This window comes from Podarcis bocagei (assembly GCF_964188305.1).
Source record: "Podarcis bocagei genome assembly, chromosome: 15".
NCBI classification, from domain to species: Eukaryota; Metazoa; Chordata; class Lepidosauria; order Squamata; family Lacertidae; genus Podarcis; species Podarcis bocagei.
Window position 1 is genome coordinate 19,961,042 of NC_138141.1, and position 20,812 is coordinate 19,981,853.

Here is a 20,812-nt window from a genome sequence, read left to right on the forward strand (position 1 = left end):
AATGCAAGGAATTCAGAGGAGCCACTTGATGTGAATGTTTTGCTTCAGGAAAGTTTGATGCTGCCCCTCCCCAATGATTTCTGTCTAACCAAACATCCCATGAGTGCTGAGATGTAGCTGGAAGTGATCCTGCAAACACACGATTAAACCATTGTTCGGTTTGCCTTAAAACTAATGGGCAACAGAAATTTGTTGGAGAAAAGGAGAGTTCTCACTACTCTCAATGGGCTGATTCTATAAGGCAACTTCATGAGGATTCTTCTTCCTATAGCTTTCACAATCTAAATGATGATTTCCCTCACAGACTGTCCGTGTTAGCAAGCAATCACCAACAGGACTTCCTTATCCCAGTCCAAACGTAACCCCCCCCAACATTGTTGGTTTCCAACGTTCAGCTGTAATTATTAAGTGATGTGAGGAAAATGAATGTGTGAATCACCGGTGCTTTTCCTTCCCATCTCAGCCTATGTGTCTAGACCATCAAAAACCACTGTCAAGAAAATCAAGATGACTCTCTTAATAAGGAAAAGGAGCCTGTCAGAAAAGAAATCCTGCTTCTGCACCACCTGGGCCATCAGTTGGAAAACATACTTTGGAAAGCATCAAAGCGCCATGGAACCTATACTAGAGATGTGGAAGGATTGGAGGTGTAATCCAGCAATATCTTAACTCTATTCTGGCTATGGGAGGCGGGTGGAGAGATTGCTAGGGATCGAACCTGAGACTATCTGCATACCTACAATATTTCCAGCTATCATTTGCCTGTAAAATGCAAAAATCCTGCTTACGAGCTTCACAAAGCCGCCGCCGATATAAACACAACAGAGGGCTAAGACAATGTAAAAACTTTTTTTTTTTTTTTGGTAATTTTTATTTGAACACAAGTATTCTGACAGAATGCAAAGTCAAAATTCTCCGTTAGTATCAGTATTTACATTGGTGAGAATGGAAATAAAGGTGGTATTCCATGTTTCACTCGGTAAAAAGTTTTTTGTCTTTTGTTTTGTTTTTTATAACAAGAGAGAAGGCCCCTAAAACAGGGAATGCTGGGTAGGGATGTGAATGGAGGACTGAGAACCACTATCACCATTGCCTAAGTGAACCCCCAGGGGTCTGAAGACATCCACAGAAAAAGGGGGAGAAATAAAATAAAACCCACACAGTTGTTGTTGTTGTTTTAAAAAAAGACTCCATGGTAAAACTCAAGCAAGAAAATGTGCTATTTTTCCCTAATACATTGCATGAAATACATGTTTACCGTACTACGAGAAGCTGGGTGGTTATATAGATATATATGTATGACGCATACATATATAAATATGCACATCGTAAACAGTGTATTGTTGGTCCCTATTCAAAGGTCTGTGTCTGCTCGAAAAATAAAATAAACAGGTATAAAAATAAAATTAATGTGAAGACACCTTTAAAAATTCATAAGAGAGAATGTTGCTTCTAAATTTAAAACAAAACTCTTTCGCTGCCAAAGGAGGAACGAACAACATATTGGCAAGAGGGAATAGGCAGAGAGATACTGAACGCCATTCCCCTCACCAAGACATAAAAGTCTGCTTCACCGAGAGCTCTGGGACAGGAAGGAGGGCTGCCGATGCAAAGTGGAAACGCTCGCCTGCCAAAGAGCTCTTAATGAAGCAGCCACGGCCTCTTGCCGCCATGGCAACCATGCTGAGAAATGCCTGCCTGGTGAGGGGAAAGAGGGCAAAAATGGCGGCCATCTTGGTCGGTTCGTGAGGGAATTTGTGAGGCTTTGCTCTTGCTCAGGAAGGCTCAGCTGACATCAAAGCCCTTTGAAAGCCACAGGAATCTTTCCAGGGATGTCGAGTGGGCTTCAGCTCAGGCCTCAAGATGACAGCCAGGCTTGAAAAATGCTCGCCCACAGCAAGGCTACCCTAGCCAAGCTTTGAAAGATTTACGTTCCCACAGGAGACTCACGGCCCACTTTGCCTGTGTGGGCCCCACTGGGAGAGGCTGTTGGCAGATTATGGTTGCATAAGCCTCCCGTTAGCTACTCGTCGCTTAGTGGGAAATATAACATATGAGTTATGAGGCAAGAGTTGGTTGGCGACAGTATTTTGCAGGCCCTCACAACGGCCGACCTTCAGGGACCAAGGGACGCCATTCTTGCTATCTTCCGAACAATAAATCCCTGCCTATTCATTTCCCTCTGGGGAGGAAAAAAAGTCCATGTGAGAACGTTACCGGGGGGGGGGGGGTATATTTACACCCTTTAACAAAATAAATTCCTCGAAGGGCTAGAGTTCCCCTCCCCACTTTATACCTTCTTAAACAAGTCCCCCACCCAGGCACACAGTAGAGGCTCAGACGCCACAGGCGCTGGGTGCGCGCGCATCGATATAAAGGCAGCCTCCATTTCCACCCCCATGAGCTGAAGAGAAAAAACAAAAACAACAAGAAAGCAGCCCCCACCCTGCCCCCACATTTAGCAAAATGACAAAGACTCTTGGTTTTTCACAGTTGGGAATGATAACTGAGAGATGCCACATTGACGGACTGCGCACATGAGATTATTATATCAAAAGGCGTGGCTTCATTTTGCTTAGGCCGGACTGCAGTCTCCCCCCACTGCCACCTCCTCCCTCCCTTCCTTTGCCCCCCCATTGACCTTAGCGCAAAGGAATGCTATAGATCACATTCAATTTTGCAGGTTATAGATATATATATATATATTTAAAGCAACCTTTCCCAGCCTGGCGGCCTCCGAAAGGTTTGGGCTCTTTATTCCCATCAACCCCATACAAGGATGATGGGAATTGTAGCCCAAAAATATCTGGAGGGAACTAGGTCGTGGAAATCTTGATTTCAAGGCTACTTTTCTTCAGTCCAAAACAGTTGTATTCTCTTCGTTTTATGTATCCTGAAATTGGGGTTTCAACATTTGGAATTTTTCTCGATCACCCCGAACTATTCCCGCTACACCTTCCACACCCAAACGATGTGGAAGGTTTTCTTTCTTTCCGATTTTAAATTTTTTGATACTATGACAAAAAACACATTTCACACTAAGATATTCACGCACTCACAGTGCACAAGCTTGCAGATCTAATGAAATTCTTTTTTAAAAAATGGAAAAAAGATGGTTCTATACAAAGGGCTGGTCTCCTTCACCTCTACATCCTTTTTACCCACATCCCTGTTTGTACATTTATTTATTTTAAAAAGCAGCGAAGTCACAACTTTAAGCACAAGACCACTGCATGAACTCTGTAAATTCTGGGTGTGATCCTGAATAGAACAGGGGGGACCCAAGATTTAGCAATAATGCTGAACATGAATATTCAGGCAAGAAAAGTTAAGAAGATCATTAAGTGCTTCAGAAATCAACTTAAATATTAGATCAAACCTCCCAGATCAGATTATTTGATGCATTTTTTCTCTCTCTCTTAAAAACAACAACAAAAACCCTTGGATATTTCCTAACAACTTTGTAGAATCAGAAACTTGAGGATGGGGGGGGGGGCGGTCCTACTTTTCCAGCAGACCATTGGTGACTTTTGCCAGAAATGGATAAAAGACTGCCTCCATCCATATATTTTGTTGCATGTGTAGAGACCAGGATCCTGATCATTTCATTATCTTTGAAAGCTCTTGAGGGTACACCCTCTGTTGCATTCAGCTGAACTGAATGGGATACCCTCCACTTTTATGGAGTTTTTTGAGTGCATCAGAGCCATATGAAGCTTTGCATCAGGGTGTGATTATGGAAACTGAATTCCTTTCAATGGGCTTTTTGAATCAGGATTGCACAGGAATGGTACTTAGTAGATTACCTCCACCTTGCCTCCTCTCCAAAATTATACCAAACTCCCATAAGTGGTGAGCTTCACTACATTTTAAACATTGTGTAGGCTGAAAGGAAGCCATATCTGCAGCAATATATCTTAAATAAGGAGGGAGAGTGGGTAATTTTTAAAACTTACCTTCTGAGACCCGCCCTTAACTATACAACCTCCCCTTTGGCTTAACTAACCTTAGGGGGGGATTCCTGGAGAGGAAAGGGGAGATAACGCCTTAGAATAAGAAAAAGAAAAATAACTTACTTCCTGTATTGTTTTGACCCTGACTCCGCACCACCACTGAGCAAGTGCTTAAGTTCAAGCCAGTGACTTTTCTCTCAAAGAGGTAATGTGTTCAAAAGCGAACAGCTTTGCGCATAATAGATCCTCCAATCTTGCGCTACACATTTAAGCCTTTGGACACATGTGTAATGCAATGAAGCTTTGGACACTAAAGGTCTCATATTCCATGGACAGGAATTGGGGTGGACCCTGTCAAATTGGACTAAGCCAATCAAAGCAGAGGGGGGGGGGGCATTCTGACCTGATTTGATCCTAGTGAGAGATTTGGAGCTGCCTGGAGCTGAACCATCGTGGCCCAGCAGCCTGGTCCGAAAAACACCTTGGAAATATGATTTCCATCAAAAGCAAATTCTAACCTATTCGTTTGAGAGGAAGCATTTTTGAGACTCAGGTTTGCAGCACAAGATATTCATTCTTGAAGATGGAATGACTTACACTTCTTACACCCTAACCAGCTATACTTGGACCGTGCACCAACAAAGCCACCTTTTCCAGTGTCCTAAATTGCAGATATTGTGCTGATGCTTTTCAGAACTTCACTCCCCTATTCACACACTTAAAGTTAAACTCATGCTCATCAGTAGGGTGCCCTGAAGCAAGACACTGATTGGACTTTACGTGGCCCATTTGTATAAAATGGAGGAAAAGGGTAAGGGTTTGCTTATTTTTCTTACTCCGGTAAGAAATAAAAAATGATAATAATTAAAAAAGAAAGAAAAGACAAAAGGGGAAACACCTACTGTAAACATCCATTATTTCAAAATGTCTCCCTTTGCAAAGCAAGCATGCTGATCAACCTACTATCTATATAGCCTGTTTTTACTTTCTCTCTCTCTCAGTCTCTCTCTCTCTCTCTCGCAATCTCTCTTTAAAAAAAGGCAGCTATTTTACATAGACATTTAAACACAACAAAAGTTTTAAAAAACGTTTTGTCGACTGTAAACAGTGGAAGAAAATAAAGTTGGCAAAACCAAATTAAAAAAACAAAACAAGGAATACTGCACTTTGAAATATCAACTCCAAAACTGCCCAAAGGCATTCTTCCTAAAATGAAACATGATGGAATTATCACCTGTACCAAAAGGGGGCGCAATCGGCCAAAAAGTCTTCCACGCAAGCCCCATTTAAATGAACATCCACGGGTACCCTGCACACTTCCCGTTCGTTCCAGAGGGCTCTGCGCAACAGACACTGATGGGGGATTGCCCCTTTAGAAAGGAGAACAGAATTCAGTCAGGAAGGGCAAACACACTTTGCGTACAGGACGAATTCAAAGTGAACCAAATAAAAATAAAATGGGGAGGAGATAACTTACTTCAAAGAGTTTACAGGTTTTTCTCAACTCGGCTGAAAAGTATAAAAATAAACGATCTGCGACTGGCCACCCCAGTCTGCTCAGCCTGGCAGAGCCAAGTCTGGCTTCCTAATTCTGTTCTGAATCTCCTAAACATGCTGCAGTTGGGTTTTTTGTTTTGTTAACTCTGCATGGATATTTCGCAAGGGCCCTGGTATCCTAGTGGGGTTATGGGCTTATCCTTGTAGAAGACGAAGAAGTAAAACATTTCGTTTCTTAAAAGCAAGTGCACATAAAATAAAATTCTTCCTACAAACCTAAAAAAAAAAAAAACCCACCACAATTCCCCCATTGTATGCATTTTTTTTGTCTGTTTTCTTTTTAAAAAAGGCAAAGACATTAGAGGGATGAGATGTGTGTTGTGTGTTTTAAATGCTCAGGTGAAGTTGTTTGTTCTGTCAATTTTTTTAATTTTTTTGTTTTGTTTTGTTTCGGCTCAGTTGCCCATCATGCTTTGCTCTCGTTTTCATTTGTTTGTGTGGCTTCATTGGGTACCGTCTTGACTTCTGCTGCGGGGGCTGTCTTGGCTTCTGTGGCTTGAATTGCAGACTTTTCATCTACGGGGGTTTTCCTGTTGGGAAAGTCACCAAATATTGTGGATTAAACGAAGGCTGGTAGCTGCCCTTTCAACAAAACTTGGTGCCTGAGAAAGGAGAAGCCCTCCATGCTAGAGTTTATGCTTCTCAAGACTGCGACAAAAAAGCAGGATGCAAGCGCTCTCCCCTCCCCCCCAATTTCTTTGCCTCAGCCAGTTGACTGCAAAACACAACCACCTAGGAAGTCTTGGGTTGCAGGAGAAACGTCCCTTCGTTTGCATTTTTAAGCTAACTATATATACTAATACATGGATTGAAATGTCACAAATTGCTTCATTTGGAAGTTTTAAACTTCTTACCCCCTTTACTATTTGTGTGCTGACAAAAAATAATATTCTTAACCATTTAAGAAATGTATAAATGTCCAACAATACTAAAATATGATTAACAATAAAATTAGAATGTTCTCAACACAATCCCCAACAGCAGAGATACCTTCAGAGACACATGGCAAGCCCTTGGGTGACTCCTACTCATGGCCCGCGTTTCGTCCTAAAAATGGGTTTTTGATACAACTAAGGCTGCTATTTCAGTTTCTGAAATTTTGGGAACTGTGCTTCTCATGGTTAATTGAATATGTGATTTAAGGTTTCCTAAGGCCTCAAAATGAAACTGGAAGGGTTCTGAAGACCAGTTCATCCCTACCCACCACTGGTCCTTTTTCACTCCTCCATGTGAACCGTGTTTTACCCCTCTGCTGCAACTAGAACCAAGTGAGGACTTCAGCCACATTGGCATGTTGTACAGGAACTTCTCCACCTTAAAACCGGGGCCCAAGCAATCCTCTCCATTATCGGTATTGTCCTCTAGCGTTACCTGGTTCAATCATGCTGGCTACTTTGCTCCAGGGAAAAGGTGGAAGAAAGCTTAACACATACCCGGTTGACAGAGATGTGGGAACCCATGGCTCTCCAGATTTTGTTAGGGTACAGCTCCATTGGCTATACTAGGTGCAGCTGATGGGAGTTAAAGAGACCAACAACATCTGGAGGGCCACAGGTTACCCACCCCTGTGACAGAATCTCCCACTTAGAGGAAAGTCATCTCTTCTAAATATCCAAATGTTAAGGCCTTCCAGCTGTAACCTTGCAAAAAAAAAAAAGGACTACCCTCACGTCCATCCCTTATTTGTAGATGCAAAATTATTATCCTGTGACAAGTTGTAGCAAACAATTTGCTTCTTAGAAGCTAAAGGTGACTCCATCCATAAGGGGGCTTGTGAAGAAGGCACAGCAGAGACTGTACTTTTTGAGAATTCTAAGGAAAAACCATCTTCCGCAGAAACTGCTGCTTGCCTTCTATCACTGTGCCATTGAGAGCGTGCTCACTTATGGCTTATGTGTGTGGTACGGAAGCTGTACTACCCAGGACAGGTTGGGGTTGTGCAGAGTTGTTAAGGCAGCAGAGAGCATTGTTGGCTGCCCACTCTCCACCTTAGAGCAGATTTATGCCACAAGGTGCCATAGGAAGGCACTGGACATAGTAAAAGATCCATCGCATCCTGGTCACTGTCTCTTCGAGCTCTTGCCATCGGGACGGAGATACAGGACGATGAAGACAAGAACAAGTCGTCTTAAGAACAGCTTCTTCTCCAGAGCGATCTCGGCCCTGAATGGGAAGCCTGGACTTTGAAAGTCATCTAATCTTCCTTGCTGTATTATACTGTATTGTATTAATTAGTGTTTGTATAGTTGTTTTGATTTTGTGTGGAGTGCCCTACCTGGGTGGATGGAGCAGCCAAGTAATTTCGTTGTCCCCGAGAGGGGGCAATGACAATAAAGATATTATTATTATTATCCTGGGTGCCTTCCAACTGAATCCCCTAAGCTGGAATCCGATGGAGCTGTTGAGATAACTTAGGAGATGAGGAAGGGAGCCTATAACAGCAGAATCTGGAGACTACTGCTTGATCACAGGTCCAAAGACACCCGGATTCTAAACTTTCTGTTATGGTTGGTTGGTTAAATAGACAGGTTAGCTTGCTTAGAGAAAGAGCCAGGTTAATTTGTAACACACACACACAGAAGTGGAGCAAAAAGCACGGCACAGCACGGACAAGAGACACAGCACACGAACAAGCAGGGTTTAAAGCGGGGAGGCATACTCTGTCTTTGCAGGCGCTGCCGATGCAGAACTCTCCGGGCCGGAGGAAGCTGCTTGGCCTGCAGGTGCAGTGGCAGGAGCCGCCGTGCCCAAGGCGGCAAAAACATCCTTGGCAAGATCAATGTCTGGGGTCTTGAAGGTCCCTTCGTCCATTTTAAAGTCCTCATTCTGAGTAGCATTTGTGGTGCCCCCCGTGGCAGCCTCGCCTTTCTGGTTCACGGCATTCTTGGCCGCCTCTGTCGGAGTCTTCGCCGCGCTGGGCTGCGTGGCTTCCTTTTCTGGACTTTTGGCGCTGGAGGCCTCCTGCTTTGGCTCTGAAGAGGCTGGAGAGCTAGTGGGGTTTGGGGGCTGTGGGGCAGGGGATTTGCTGGCAGCAGCAGAGCCCTTGGGAGCCTCGGGCGCTTTTGTGGTGGAGCTAGGGCTCAGCACTGCCCCTTGGTTGGTCAGGACGCCGGAGGACAAGTTGCCAGTGGCCGGGGCGGAAGTAGGAGTGTCGCTGAGGTCAACCAGGGGAGCCACTTTAGGCGTGGAGGTGGGTGGGGGCGAAGATGCCGAGGCCGCTTTTGAAGGCGTCCCCTGATTGGGAGCCACGGAATTGGAGTCGGGCATGGGCGTGGCCGGCAGAGTGATGCTGGAGGTGAGGGTGGTAGTCTCACTGGTGGGGCTATTCTGAGCGGTGGCAAAGGTTTCAGTGATAGTGTCAGAGTTAGTGGTGACTGTGGTGACAGACGGCATCATATCCTCGGTGGCTGCCGTGGTGTCGGCAGGGTGCCTGTGGGGGTGAAAGGAAGTAAAAGGCGGGGAGAGGAGGGGAAAGAAAAGAGAAACAAGACAATGAAAGCCATGAAAGCAGCAGGCGGCTGGGTGAGTCAATGTAACTGCAGAAACAACATGCGGTTATTTAACAAAGAGAGAGAAGGAAGAAGGAAGACATGGAGGCAAGAAGAACACCGAGCCTTTGGACGTGAGGCTAACCGTATTAGGGAGACCCTGAAGAATAAGGGGGCACATCCTTGGTATCAGAGGAGGCTGTTTGAAGAGAGTACCTGCCTTGACCCCAGGGCCATTTTTTTCCTAGAAAAAGAGGTGGTGGAACTTGCTGAGCAAGTATGGGGAGCACCCACCTTCCCTTCTTCGCCCCAACTGCCACTTTTGGCGACACTGCTGCCAACCTCCACCTCCGGCGCACAGCCACAATCGAAGCGCCAATATGATTGCTGCAGCAAGCCGATGGTCACGACACACAGCCCCAGGTGCCATGTCACCTGCTGGCAAACAGTCTCAACCTAAAGAGGTACCGGAACTTAGTTCCGGTGAGTTCCGGGTGGAAAAAAAACCCTGCTTGACCCTTTCTGGGTCACAATGAGATTCGCAGCACATCCTCCAAAGATGCAAATCTGCCTGAACAAAATTTTTGACTCCTCCTTTGGGAATGGTCAGCAGCTGTACTTCATGCATTTCATTGCCATTCAATCCCAACTTTCACATTCCATTCCTCCACCACCGCCACAGCCCAGTATAAAACTGCCAACTGAGAATAATGCTTCAGAAATTCGATAGTCCACAAATGCTTTGCCACAATAAAGTTTTTAAGGTGCCATGAGAGCTTTTCTTCTCTTTGGAAACATATTATTATTACTCCTGCCCACCACTTCCTCAGGATTGCTCAGCCTTCCTTCCCCCTAGTTCTCACTCCATGTGAATGAGCTGTTCTCTCTCTCTCTCTCTCTCTCTCTCTCTCTCTCTCTCTCTCTCTCTCTCTTGTAAACACACAGAGTTGTCTTTCACACAATGGAGCCTAAAGAGGGGCTCTGCTCCCCTCTCCTCTTCAAGGACACACCCAGGGGGCTTCTACATTCACAACATACTCTGGCTCCGTTAGCGGCGTGGTTTCGTTAGGTTCCGTGTGTTTCCCTCCGTCGTGGTTCGGGGTCCGTTCCTCCTCTGTCCGCACTTCCACAATGGGCTCTTTTGATTCATCTTTCCTGTAAGGGAGGAAAGGAAGCAGGGTTAGTTCATTCCCCAGCACCTCCCAGTGTAAAAAATATCAGCTAGCAGGACTGCGAAAGATCCCCTGCAGCTTTTACCATCTAACTATGGGAGGGGTAGATGGGAGAAAGGATGGTCTTTCTAATCATGGGAAGTGCAGACAATTTTCCATTCCATTTCTTTCTTGGAGCAATATGCAATGTAAATACAACTATATATATATGTATGTATAATGAAAACAAAATTACTCACGAGAAGGCAGCCTTGCCCTCTTCCATGTCCTTGCCTTTTGCTCCAGGACCAGATTTGCCACACAGGTTGACTGCGATGCACATCAGGAGGCCACACTTGTTCAAGAAGTAGCAGGTGACGTCCACAGCCACCAGCAGGAGGACAAAGACCACAATGAGGATGCCCACAATGGCAGCAGTGCCCAGTCCTGCAGTAGGGCTTGTGCTAGCTTTAGAGGCCAAGAGAGAAAAGGGAGAAAACATAGAAGTTTGCAAGTCGGGATTAACATTTTTCTTTTAGCACAGACATGCTTCTATCTAATTTCCTGTTTGAGCAGGTGAAGCATCACCGGTGTAAGGAATACTTCATCTCCTTCCAGAACACCCCTTTTCACCAACAAAGAAATGTCGTCACTAGAAAGCAAAACAGTTGCCCTCCTCACCTCCATTAATAAATCCAATGTGTGTTTGTGTGTGAGAAAGATGCTATTTATAGAATTATTATTTTTTTGCAACCTCCACCCCCCACCCCAATAAAACAGATTCTATTTATCCAAAAGAAATGGCACTTCACTCAATTTCACTCTTTGGACATAGCCTAAAACATGCACCAGCAATGCAGAAGCTAAGAATCCTGTAATACTCTTATCAAGTTGAATTCAGAACAATTAAGAGGCCACCTAGTGGCTATTAGCCAATGAAGTCTGAAACCCATCCTCCATTTTCAAATGCAACGTTGGAAGCTGGCAACTTACTCCTATCATGCATCTCACAAGTGGAGTGAATTATAGGAGTTTAGCTGGACTTTGGTTCTCAATATAAGGTTTTCTCTTGACCAGGTGTGGGGAACCTTTGGCCTTCCAAATGTTGCTGAGCTACAACTCCCATCAGCACCAGCGAGCAAGACCAATGGACAAGGAACATGGGAGTTGTAGTTCAGCATCATCTGGAGGACCACAGGTTCCTCACTGCTGTTCTTGACATATAATGCAACCAAACACTTTCTAGAAATAACCTATCCTGGGCATATAGTCGTCAGTGTGCAAAGTGGTGTCCTTAGTTAGCCCAGGCATCCTTTACCTTGTGTATATACAAAAAAACGCCCTATAACAAAGGACAGGGTTGCAGAGCCTGTGGGGACCCTCCCAAAATTGTTGTACTCCAACTCCCATCAGCCGCAGTTAGTATGCTCAAGTTCAGAAATGCTGGGCGCTGGAGTCCAACCATGTCTAGCAGGCCCTAAGTTTATCATCCCTTGCTAAGAACAATTTTACATGTTCCAAGATTGCAGATAACACTGCTCAAGAGAACTTAGCTGGCTGTTGGAAACATTTTTATTTCAACTAGCTGCCTTTTGACTAGTGGCGTAGCTAGTTGCTTGGGTGCCCCGGTGTAGCATGCGTCTCACAGCTGGGGGGGGGGGAGCTGCTCATGGGGGCGGGGCATACTGCATGGAGCCTCTCTGCATGGAGCCTCCCCCTCAGCTGTAGGACGGCTGAGGAAGAGGTGGTGGACAGACGCAAGCTCCACGCTGCCGTTTCAGGCAGCACCAAGCCTGCAGGCGCTTAAGCCACCACGTCACTCCCAGGAGAGACCTGTGGCTCGGGCATGCTGCAGGCCCTGTGGTAAGTGGTGCCAGCCACGTTTGTTGACTGAATGAAAAAGTTTTGTGAGCTCAATTTTTTAATTTTAATTTTTAAAAAACGCATATTTTTTGTCATTTTGTCACCCCCCCCCCACCCCGTGATAACACCTGGGGCGGCCAGCACCTACCACATACCCCTTCCTCCACCACTGCTTTTGACATGTGGTGACATTAGGGTCTGCTGCTTTAAATGATTATTACATTATTCTTTTCAAAATTGGTAGTTTAGCGGTGCCTTTTAATTTCTTGCTGCTTTGCATTTACTAATGCTTTCTCCTTGATTGCTGTTTCATTATGTATGCAGCTTGGTAGTTTTCAAACCAGTGGGGCAAAATACTAAATAACAACAGGACATTGTAACACAGCAACCCACCTTTAAGTTTCTGAACACTGGACTAGGAAAGTGTGGAGACCACCTATGTATTGGTAATAGTTTAAATGCCAGGCGGCTTTTCTCTTAACTTTGCTATGTTGCAACAGGGCAGAAATTGACCAGAAGAAAATAATAATAAAAAAGGGTAAACTGAAGGTTGACCTGGTCAAATTTCTCAGCAGGTAAATTCAATTAACCCCTCAGGAAGTGGGATTTCCTCTTGCCAAAGATGGAATTACCTACAATGCAATCAAACCCCTCCTTGGGAAAATCAGAATACAGTGGTACCTCGGGTTAAGTACTTAATTCATTCCGGAGGTCCATACTTAACCTGAAACTCTTCTTAACCTGAAGCACCACTTTAGCTAATGGGGCCTTCTGCTGCCGCCGCCGCGCCGCCGGAGCCCGATTTCTGTTCTTATCCTGAAACAAAGTTCTTAACCTGAAGCACTATTTCTGGCTTAATGGAGTGTGTAATCTGAAGCGTATGTAACCCGAGGTACCACTGTACCTTCGTTTTCCAGAAACACCCTAATCCTGGGAAACCAGGCCTAAGCATGTAAAAGCACCATGCATAAGGCATAATTTTAGTAATCTTAACCCCTAAACTTGTAACTGACCAGGGAGGGGTAAGCTTTTAAGAGTCATGTGTGTAGTACACAAACACTATGAGCCCCCAGACAAAATTGTAACAGCAGTGTTGAACCAACTGGCACAGAACTAGCCCTCTGAATTATTTAATTAAACTATCAGTTAAATATGCATCTGAATAGTACCGGTAACTAATGCTAACATATGCAATCCATACTAACGTAATGATTCAAGTGAAGGATTGTAGTCAACTAAGTTCTGCTCAGGGTAGACACACTGAAATTAATGAACCTAAGTTAGTCATGTCCTTTAACTTCAATGGGTCTGAATCTGTTCATGCAGATTGGCTCCTAATCTGCAAAGGAAACTATACAGTATCTTGGAAGTCGAACGGAATCCATTCCAGAATTCCAATTGACTTCCAAAATGTTCAGAAACCAAAGCGCGGCTTCTGATTGGCTGCAGGAAGCTCCTGCAGCCAATTGGAAACTGAAGAAGCCCCATCAGACGTTCAGCCTCCAAAACTAGTTCGCAAACTGCAACAGTCACTTCTGGGTTTGTGGCATTCGGAAGTCAAAATGTTCAAGAACTAAGCTGTTTGAAAACCAAGGTACGATTGTATTTGGAATCTTTTTTTGTTTCTTTGCTCCATCCTGTCTCCAGAATGGAGATAGTTGATAAGCAAGTGACCATTTTGCTAGATGTGCAGCAAGTCACCTTAGCAGTCTGCCCCTTGGTGAGGCACATCACATGTCTCTCCAAAATCGTACACTACCAAATGCTGGGATCTATCAAGCAAGGGAGGTGATTGGGAGAGAAGCCATCATTCCTTGCTTGTGGCACTCAGGGGACCACTACTGGGGAACACGGTATCAACCTAAGATAGACTGCTGGTCTAACCCACCATAGCAATACATACATTTTTATGACCCAAGACTGGAATGAAGGCTTAGGGAATGGTGAATTGCAAACTCTATCCTTTGGTCCAGGGCTTAACATGTCACCTTGGAAAGCTCTGATGGAGGCAAAGTTTTCACAGGTGATAACATCTTTCACTGCACATCAGCCAACCAGGACAGAGTCTCTTTGCGGTAAGATTGCTCTTGCTTTTATTGGCCTTTGTCAGCCCTTATTAATGTGTCTTGCAGTTATTATCATGTTTTACAGATGAGGTTCAAGAGGAGACAACCAAAGCCCTACAAATCTATCCACTTTCCTAACCCCATGGTTCTGTTCTTTTTCCTGTTTTTATTCTGAAATGCATCTCACCGCTTGAAGAGTCTAAAATTAATTTTGGGCCTGAAGCATGTGCAGTTTGCCGCAATATCCCACTCATCTCTCTCTCTCTTTCTCTCTCTGGCCTTCTATGTTATCAAGGTATACACATGCACTGATGAAGCAGTGCAAAAAAGCCAAATTAGATGTGATTGTCTGACTGCATCTCAGTTCTTTCTCACAGTAAGAATTTTGCTAGAATCATATGCTCAAGCATACCATCTGCTTAAAAAAACACACCCAGTGCACATGTGCATTGTACAGAGCTCTGATCACCCCACCTCAGCCCGAGCCTCTGCTGCCCTGTCAATATGAAGTTCCACTAAGAAGTCCCATATTAACCACAATCTCTCCCCAGCAAAGTCAAAGCACTGTGCTTCTCTTTTTTGCTTTGGCTGGTGAAGTCTGACGTTTGCATCAGAAGTCCATTAAGCGCTTTGCAGAATGCCTGCGCCAGCCAGATCAGCTCTCTGCCAAGATACATAATTAAACAAATTCATCACCCTTGGTTCTTGCAAGGAGAGGGAGGGGGCGCCATACGCATTCCCTCTTGTAATGTATTCTAAATTCACGCATGGATTATTCAGCTGTTAACAGTCTTCTCTCTCTTGCCAGCTATTGGAGGAGAAACTTTAGCAGAGACGTCAAATCTTTCCTTCTCCTCGTCTCAAATTCCCATCTGGGAAATCCAAAAGAAGCAGTTCTGAATGCCTGTGGTACACATTCACTCTTATATGGCACTTTAATTCTGGCCTAGGGACGGGGACAGAAGAGGCATTTAGTGAATGCCAGAGGGGTCCCTGCCTTAGGGGAAGATCTCTGAAACAAGTAACATCCTGCTAGTTGGAACCGTGAAGGCTACATTTAGGAAAGGCCATTAACCATGAATGCTAAACTAAACCTCAATGTCCAGTAGTATATATACCCTTTGCATACCCAATTCTTCTTGTATTCTTCAGTCATCCAACGAAGCTGAACATTGGGAGATTGAAAGCAGACAAAAGGAAGTGCTTTTTCACACCGCACATAGTTAAACTATGGGATTTGCACCCACAAGTTGTAGTGATGGCCTCCAACTTGGGCGAATTTAAAAGAGGTTTAGACAGATCCGTGGAGGATAACGCTATTAATAGCTACTAGCCACAATGGCCATGTTCTGCTTCCACTGTTGGGGATGTATATATAATAATAATGCTAGACCCTGGGAAACATGAGCAAGATTGCAGACTTCCCATAATGGGGCATCTGGATGGCCACTGGGAAAACAGGATACTGGACTATATGGAGCTTTGGCTTGTTCCAGCATCCAGGCTGTACTTATGATGGTGGGGGTGAAACAGCAGGGATTGACTAAGCACTATTATACTCTGTTGGTCAGATTCTTGGAGGTTTTTGACTCTATCCCGGCAACACAATCCCAGACTACACAGACTGTGAGCCAGATCCATCAAATACAGTTATTCTGTGCTGTGACAAACTGGTTTGGGGCATTAATTCAGAGCTTCAAAGAATGCTTGACCCATTGTCATTCTGTATTTTGGTAGGGTCTCTCTCCCTGTCCCACTTTGTGCCTCATGTTCCTTTCCGGCTCCCTTGGGTGTTAGGTGGTTGAGGAACCACAGAAGCACATCTGGAGTTGGATATGAAGGTGAAAGCTGGACAGGGGCATCACTGGTTCAGCATCCACCTTTGAGATGAGACAATTGTGCAGCTCTCTCCACCTCAAATATGTAGGACGTTTTAACCAGCAGCTGGAGCAAACAAAGAAATCTGCAACAGGGTGGAAGGAACAAGCATGGGAAAAGAGGACAGGAGGCAGGATCAGCAGGCTGCTAGCACATGTCTTGGATTAGAGTGGACCCCACCACGCTAGAAGATTTAGATTGGCTTCTGATGAATTGGAAGGCTAGGAGCCAATTGGGACCCCGAAATCCCCCAAAGAAATAGGGGAATATGTACTATTTCTTAAACCATCTTAGTTGGCTGAGATTTCTGAATACAGGCCCTGTTCCTACAAGGGTGTAGTAAACACTGGACAAATTATGGGCCACACAAAACCATGTTCAAGTACTCTCCAGTGCAAGATTATAGAGACCTTCAATGTTAAGTGTCTTTCTCCTCTGTAGTGCAAAAGTACTGATCTGCCAACAGCAGAAGCTCTGCCAGGAGACCACCAAGGGTTCCAGCAGAAAGTATCTGACAGGGCTGGGAAAGACCCATTTTCTGAAACCACAGAGAGCCATGCTCAGTCAATGTAGACAATACAGAGCTAGATGGGCCAATCTTCTTACTCAGCATAAGGAAGCTATCTAAATGTTTCCAGAATGATCTGCACCTCAACCTGAAGTGGTTTCTTTCAAATCACAACCATTGCAAGCAGTTCTGCAAGTACCCAGTCCTTTAACAGGTTACTGGGATATCATTTCCAAGGATAGCCACTTCTTTATGATTCCTTTGCAAGTAACTTTTAGTGCTGTAACACAATGCCACACAACTTCCAAATGTCCAAACTGTTACTTTTTAAGATCAGCAAAACAACCACAACGAAATGCAGAAGGTTGAAATTTGAGATTGGATTATGTATGCAAAGTTTGAAACGAACACATTTCACCATTGAATATCAGGAGTGTATAGGTGTATGTAATGAGCAGTGAACCCCCACAGAAGCACACTAGTTGCATTTTGCACATATATACTATCTTCACTTCAGCTCAAGGGAAATTGTGTTTGTCCCTTTAGAAGGAGGAGCCAGCTCTAGACAGCACTAATTGGTGTGCTTGTGAGATGCCACAAGGTCACTGCCCACTCCTCATATTGCAGGGGCATCTTCTCATATTTTTAAGCAATTGATCTTAAAATCACATGATGGGCCACAGCTGAAACCTCCAGGTTTGGTCTTTGACATCTCCAGGGGTGGACTGGAAAGTCCTGAACCCCAAAGATCTGCTGCCAAGAGTACACTGAACTGGACAGACCAATGATGTGACTTGACATAAGGCAGAATCCAGATAAATAACTGCTGTGTTAAAAAATAGTCAGAAAGCTTGCCTGAATCATGGCGATAGAGGGACAAATTACATATACATAATCAGCCTTTGAATCATCATTAAGTATGTCTGTCATTGCAAAGTAGAAGCTGGGCTTGCTCCATGAGCAGTGAGCGGGCAAAAATAGATGACCCATCTCCTTTTTAAATATGCCAGTATATGCCATGCAGTAATTCTACAGAAGTGGGGAACCTCTGTCCCAGGTGCCAAATGCAGCCCTCCAAACACCTCTATATTCAGCCTTCAAGACTCTGTTTAGGCCGTGCCTCCTCCACAGGCCCTGCCCTGCACCCTCTTTGAATGCTTATGCCTGGCAGAACTGTGCTCTTGAAATGTTAAAACACCTGTTGTTTGCCTGGATGGCAGATGGAGAGGTATGTAAGGTGTTTGTGGGTATGCAGAAACCATTGACTTATGCATGGCTGGAATGTATTCTACTGGACAAAGAACCACATCCATTGCTCTGACCCATCCCCCACTGGCATGTGGGTCTAATAGATCACAGGGCACAATCCACCACAAATATTTCTGGCAGAGCCCAACTGCCATTCATTTTCCTGTTCAGTGTAGCTGTGGCCAATCATGTCACTGGACTGTTGGGAGATGAGAAGATTTACTTATTGTCGAATTGTAGAGTTGAAAGGGACTCTGTGGGTCATCTAGTTCAACTCCCTGCAATGCAGGAATCTCAACTAAAGCATTCATGACAGATGGCCATCCAACCTCTGCTTAAAAATCTCCAGTTAAGGAGAGTTCACCACGCATCAAGGGAGTCCATTCCACTGTTGAACAGCTCTTGAAAAGGTCTATGTAATACTTTTTTAAAGGCCCATTCTGCCCATGCCTGAATCTGCAAAAGGAAGGCTGAAGTATTTATCCAACACTTCTCTCTGATTTTATATCCATCAATATGAAATGAGACACAGAAATCTCACTACTTCCCTTATGTGGCAAGTGGTCTATGGTCCGCCCTCCAAAGATTGATGTATGCCAAATCTGTGGGTACAAGAGGGTTCCCCACCTCCACAAGCCTTTTTGGACCCATCAGTCATAGTGAGCTGATAGTACTAAGCTACCTTTGAACCATGAAGGCAATTCAACCACAGTTGTAATGTGGAGCCGAGGCTGCAAGAATGGGGAAATATTCCAATTTAGCTTTCTCCCAGTCTCTCATTTTTCCAGCATTCTCAGTTTACCGAATGTCCACATCAATTTGGATTTTTTTCCTACAGGACCATCACATGAAAATTCAGATGCATTTTTTGTGAGCATTTCTTCTAACATACGCATTTTTGTACACAATTTCCCCTAATATACAGATTTTTGCAAGCAATTTCCCCTAACAGGATGTAGCTTTGTATGTTATTTTCATTAATATTTGCATGTTTGTGCACACCTTTTGGTTAGAAAACTGCATCGCAACATTTGGAGAAGTGTATTTGTGTTTCAGTTCATTCATTGGACTGAGAAGTATGGCTAGGTATTTGCCTTAAAATGCAAAATGAATGAACAATGTATCCCACATCCCCAAGCGTGTGTCAGAACTGGGTGAGGCAGGTAATCGCTGTGAGTTCATGATCCCTGGAGTGCCATGGTGGTGATGCAGAGGGACGTAATGTTGTTGTGACAACACTATGGCTTCCGCAGCACCCAAGATGGAATAATATGCTGTCGTACCACACCTGTCCTCAAATAGATTGTGTGCAGGGGGCGGGGAGGTGTAGTGGGTGTAAAATAGCAAGGACACTGCAGGTCACATGCAGTTTGTAGCTGCACATCTGTGCATGCAGAAATTCAGAAAGTGATAAGGAACCTTTCCTCTTGGGTGTCCCACCTCCTCACCTCTCCAAGAAACATAGGTACGAGAAGTCACACAAATTGTTGCAGTGAAGACAACAACATACAGTGGTACCTCAGGTTAAGTACTTAATTCGTCCTGGAGGTCTGTTCTTAACCTGAAACTGTTCTTAACCTGAAGCACCACTTTAGCTAATGGGCCTCCTGCTGCCGCCGCACCGCTGGAGCCCGATTTCTGTTCTTATCCTGAAGCAAAGTTCTTAACCTGAAGCACTATTTCTGGGTTAGCGGAGTGTGTAACCTGAAGTGTATGTAACCTGAAGCGTATGTAACCTGAGGTACCACTGTAGTTTGTTTTCTTGGGGATGGAAGTAGACTGCAGAAAAAGACACCCCTCTGCAAAAAACAAAACCAAAAATCAAAAATCAAAAAACAAAAAACCTTCCTGAATAAATCCAGCAGCTCTTTTTCGTCCATTTGGCTTGAGGGGCTTGAAATGTCCACTAAAATGCTAACAGACACACATGTAAGCAGATAACAAAATAAAATGTGTAAACATTTAAAACATTTCCTATGCATAAGCATCATTGCTGTGTTAAGAGTTGATACATATGTTGACAGCTCTGAGTATATGGAATGGAGCAGCCTGCCAAGCCCCACTATGGAAAAGTGGCTTCTATTAGGACTTAGGGTTGTTCACACATGCAACCTTTGCTCAGAAATGCAGGCCAGGGTACTGTGCTGTCAGGAAAGCTCATCAGCTCAATGCAGCGCCAGGGATGTCCTGGCATACTTTGCCAGGGGTCATTCAGAAGGGATCAGCCTGGAACCTGTATTGAGCAACATTGACTGAGATGATTTCACAACATTCTACTGTGCTGGCAGCTTGAAAGTTCTCCTCTCCATTAGCAAGCTGAGACTGAATTGCCTGTGAATCCAGAATCAACACTCCACTATCTGTAACTGTGAATTATTCTGACTTGTGAGCTAATTCCGAATGCGGATTTCCATTGCACAAATTCAACTGCAAACTCCATCTCAACTGACTCGCTATGGATTCTGAATCTCTGAATTTTGCTCAAAATATGACACAGACCTCACTCTATCAGTACCCCAACTCTTAGCTGGGCACTGAACATTCATAGTTCATCTTTTCACTTGAACTTTTCAAGCAGCATTTCGCAATCACCAAGCACAGCAGGTGCAAATAAAATGTGTGTTTCATGTATAGCTTTGCAAAGTCATGGGTATCATGATGAACAATCTTGTGTATCATCTAAATTAAACCCTTGCTCTCAGACAGAATTATCTCATACCAAAAGCATTCCTGAATAGGAATGGTAAGAAATGCCACCTTTATCAGAATTTGAGCTGGATTCTTGGGTCCTCATTGGAATGGACCAATTCTAGATCAAATCTGGAGGGAAGAGATGCCCCCAGGCTGCAGTAGGTCTCTCTCCACATCTTGAACAATCCCCAAGGCTGTGCTAAATTATTTCCAATTCCAATCCAGACCTTTTGGCAAACTTCTAAAACAAACCAGAGTGGAACGACAGGGTTTCTCTCTCTCTTTTCCCCAAAGGTGAGCCTTCCTAACCTTCTGTTAATTAATTCCACTTTCTAGGGGTGATGGAATTTCCAAGTAATGCTGTGTGGGGGAAAATCTGGTGGGCATGCATCCATTTTGTTTTGTACTG

The 20,812-nt window shown here is 44.4% G+C and overlaps 1 protein-coding gene across 9 annotated transcripts in view; it reads right to left on the bottom strand.

Moving 5' to 3' along the window:
* Window positions 1-1,222: 1,222 nt before the first annotated feature.
* NCAM1 (neural cell adhesion molecule 1) overlaps window positions 1,223-20,812 on the bottom strand; it is a 220,553-nt gene continuing 200,963 nt past the window's right edge. For 5 of the 9 annotated variants that reach the window (XM_081172478.1, XM_081172476.1, XM_081172481.1 and 2 more), the window contains 4 exons: window positions 10,410-10,617; window positions 10,037-10,153; window positions 8,170-8,940; window positions 1,223-6,040 (listed from right to left, as the gene is read on the bottom strand). In XM_081172478.1, the coding sequence (XP_081028604.1) occupies window positions 5,917-6,040; window positions 8,170-8,940; window positions 10,037-10,153; window positions 10,410-10,617 (1,220 nt within the window). In that variant the 3' untranslated portion in view covers window positions 1,223-5,916. The remainder of the gene's footprint in view (window positions 6,041-8,169; window positions 8,941-10,036; window positions 10,154-10,409; window positions 10,618-20,812) is intronic. The other 4 variants (XM_081172483.1, XM_081172482.1, XM_081172484.1 and 1 more) reach the window with 1 other exon arrangement.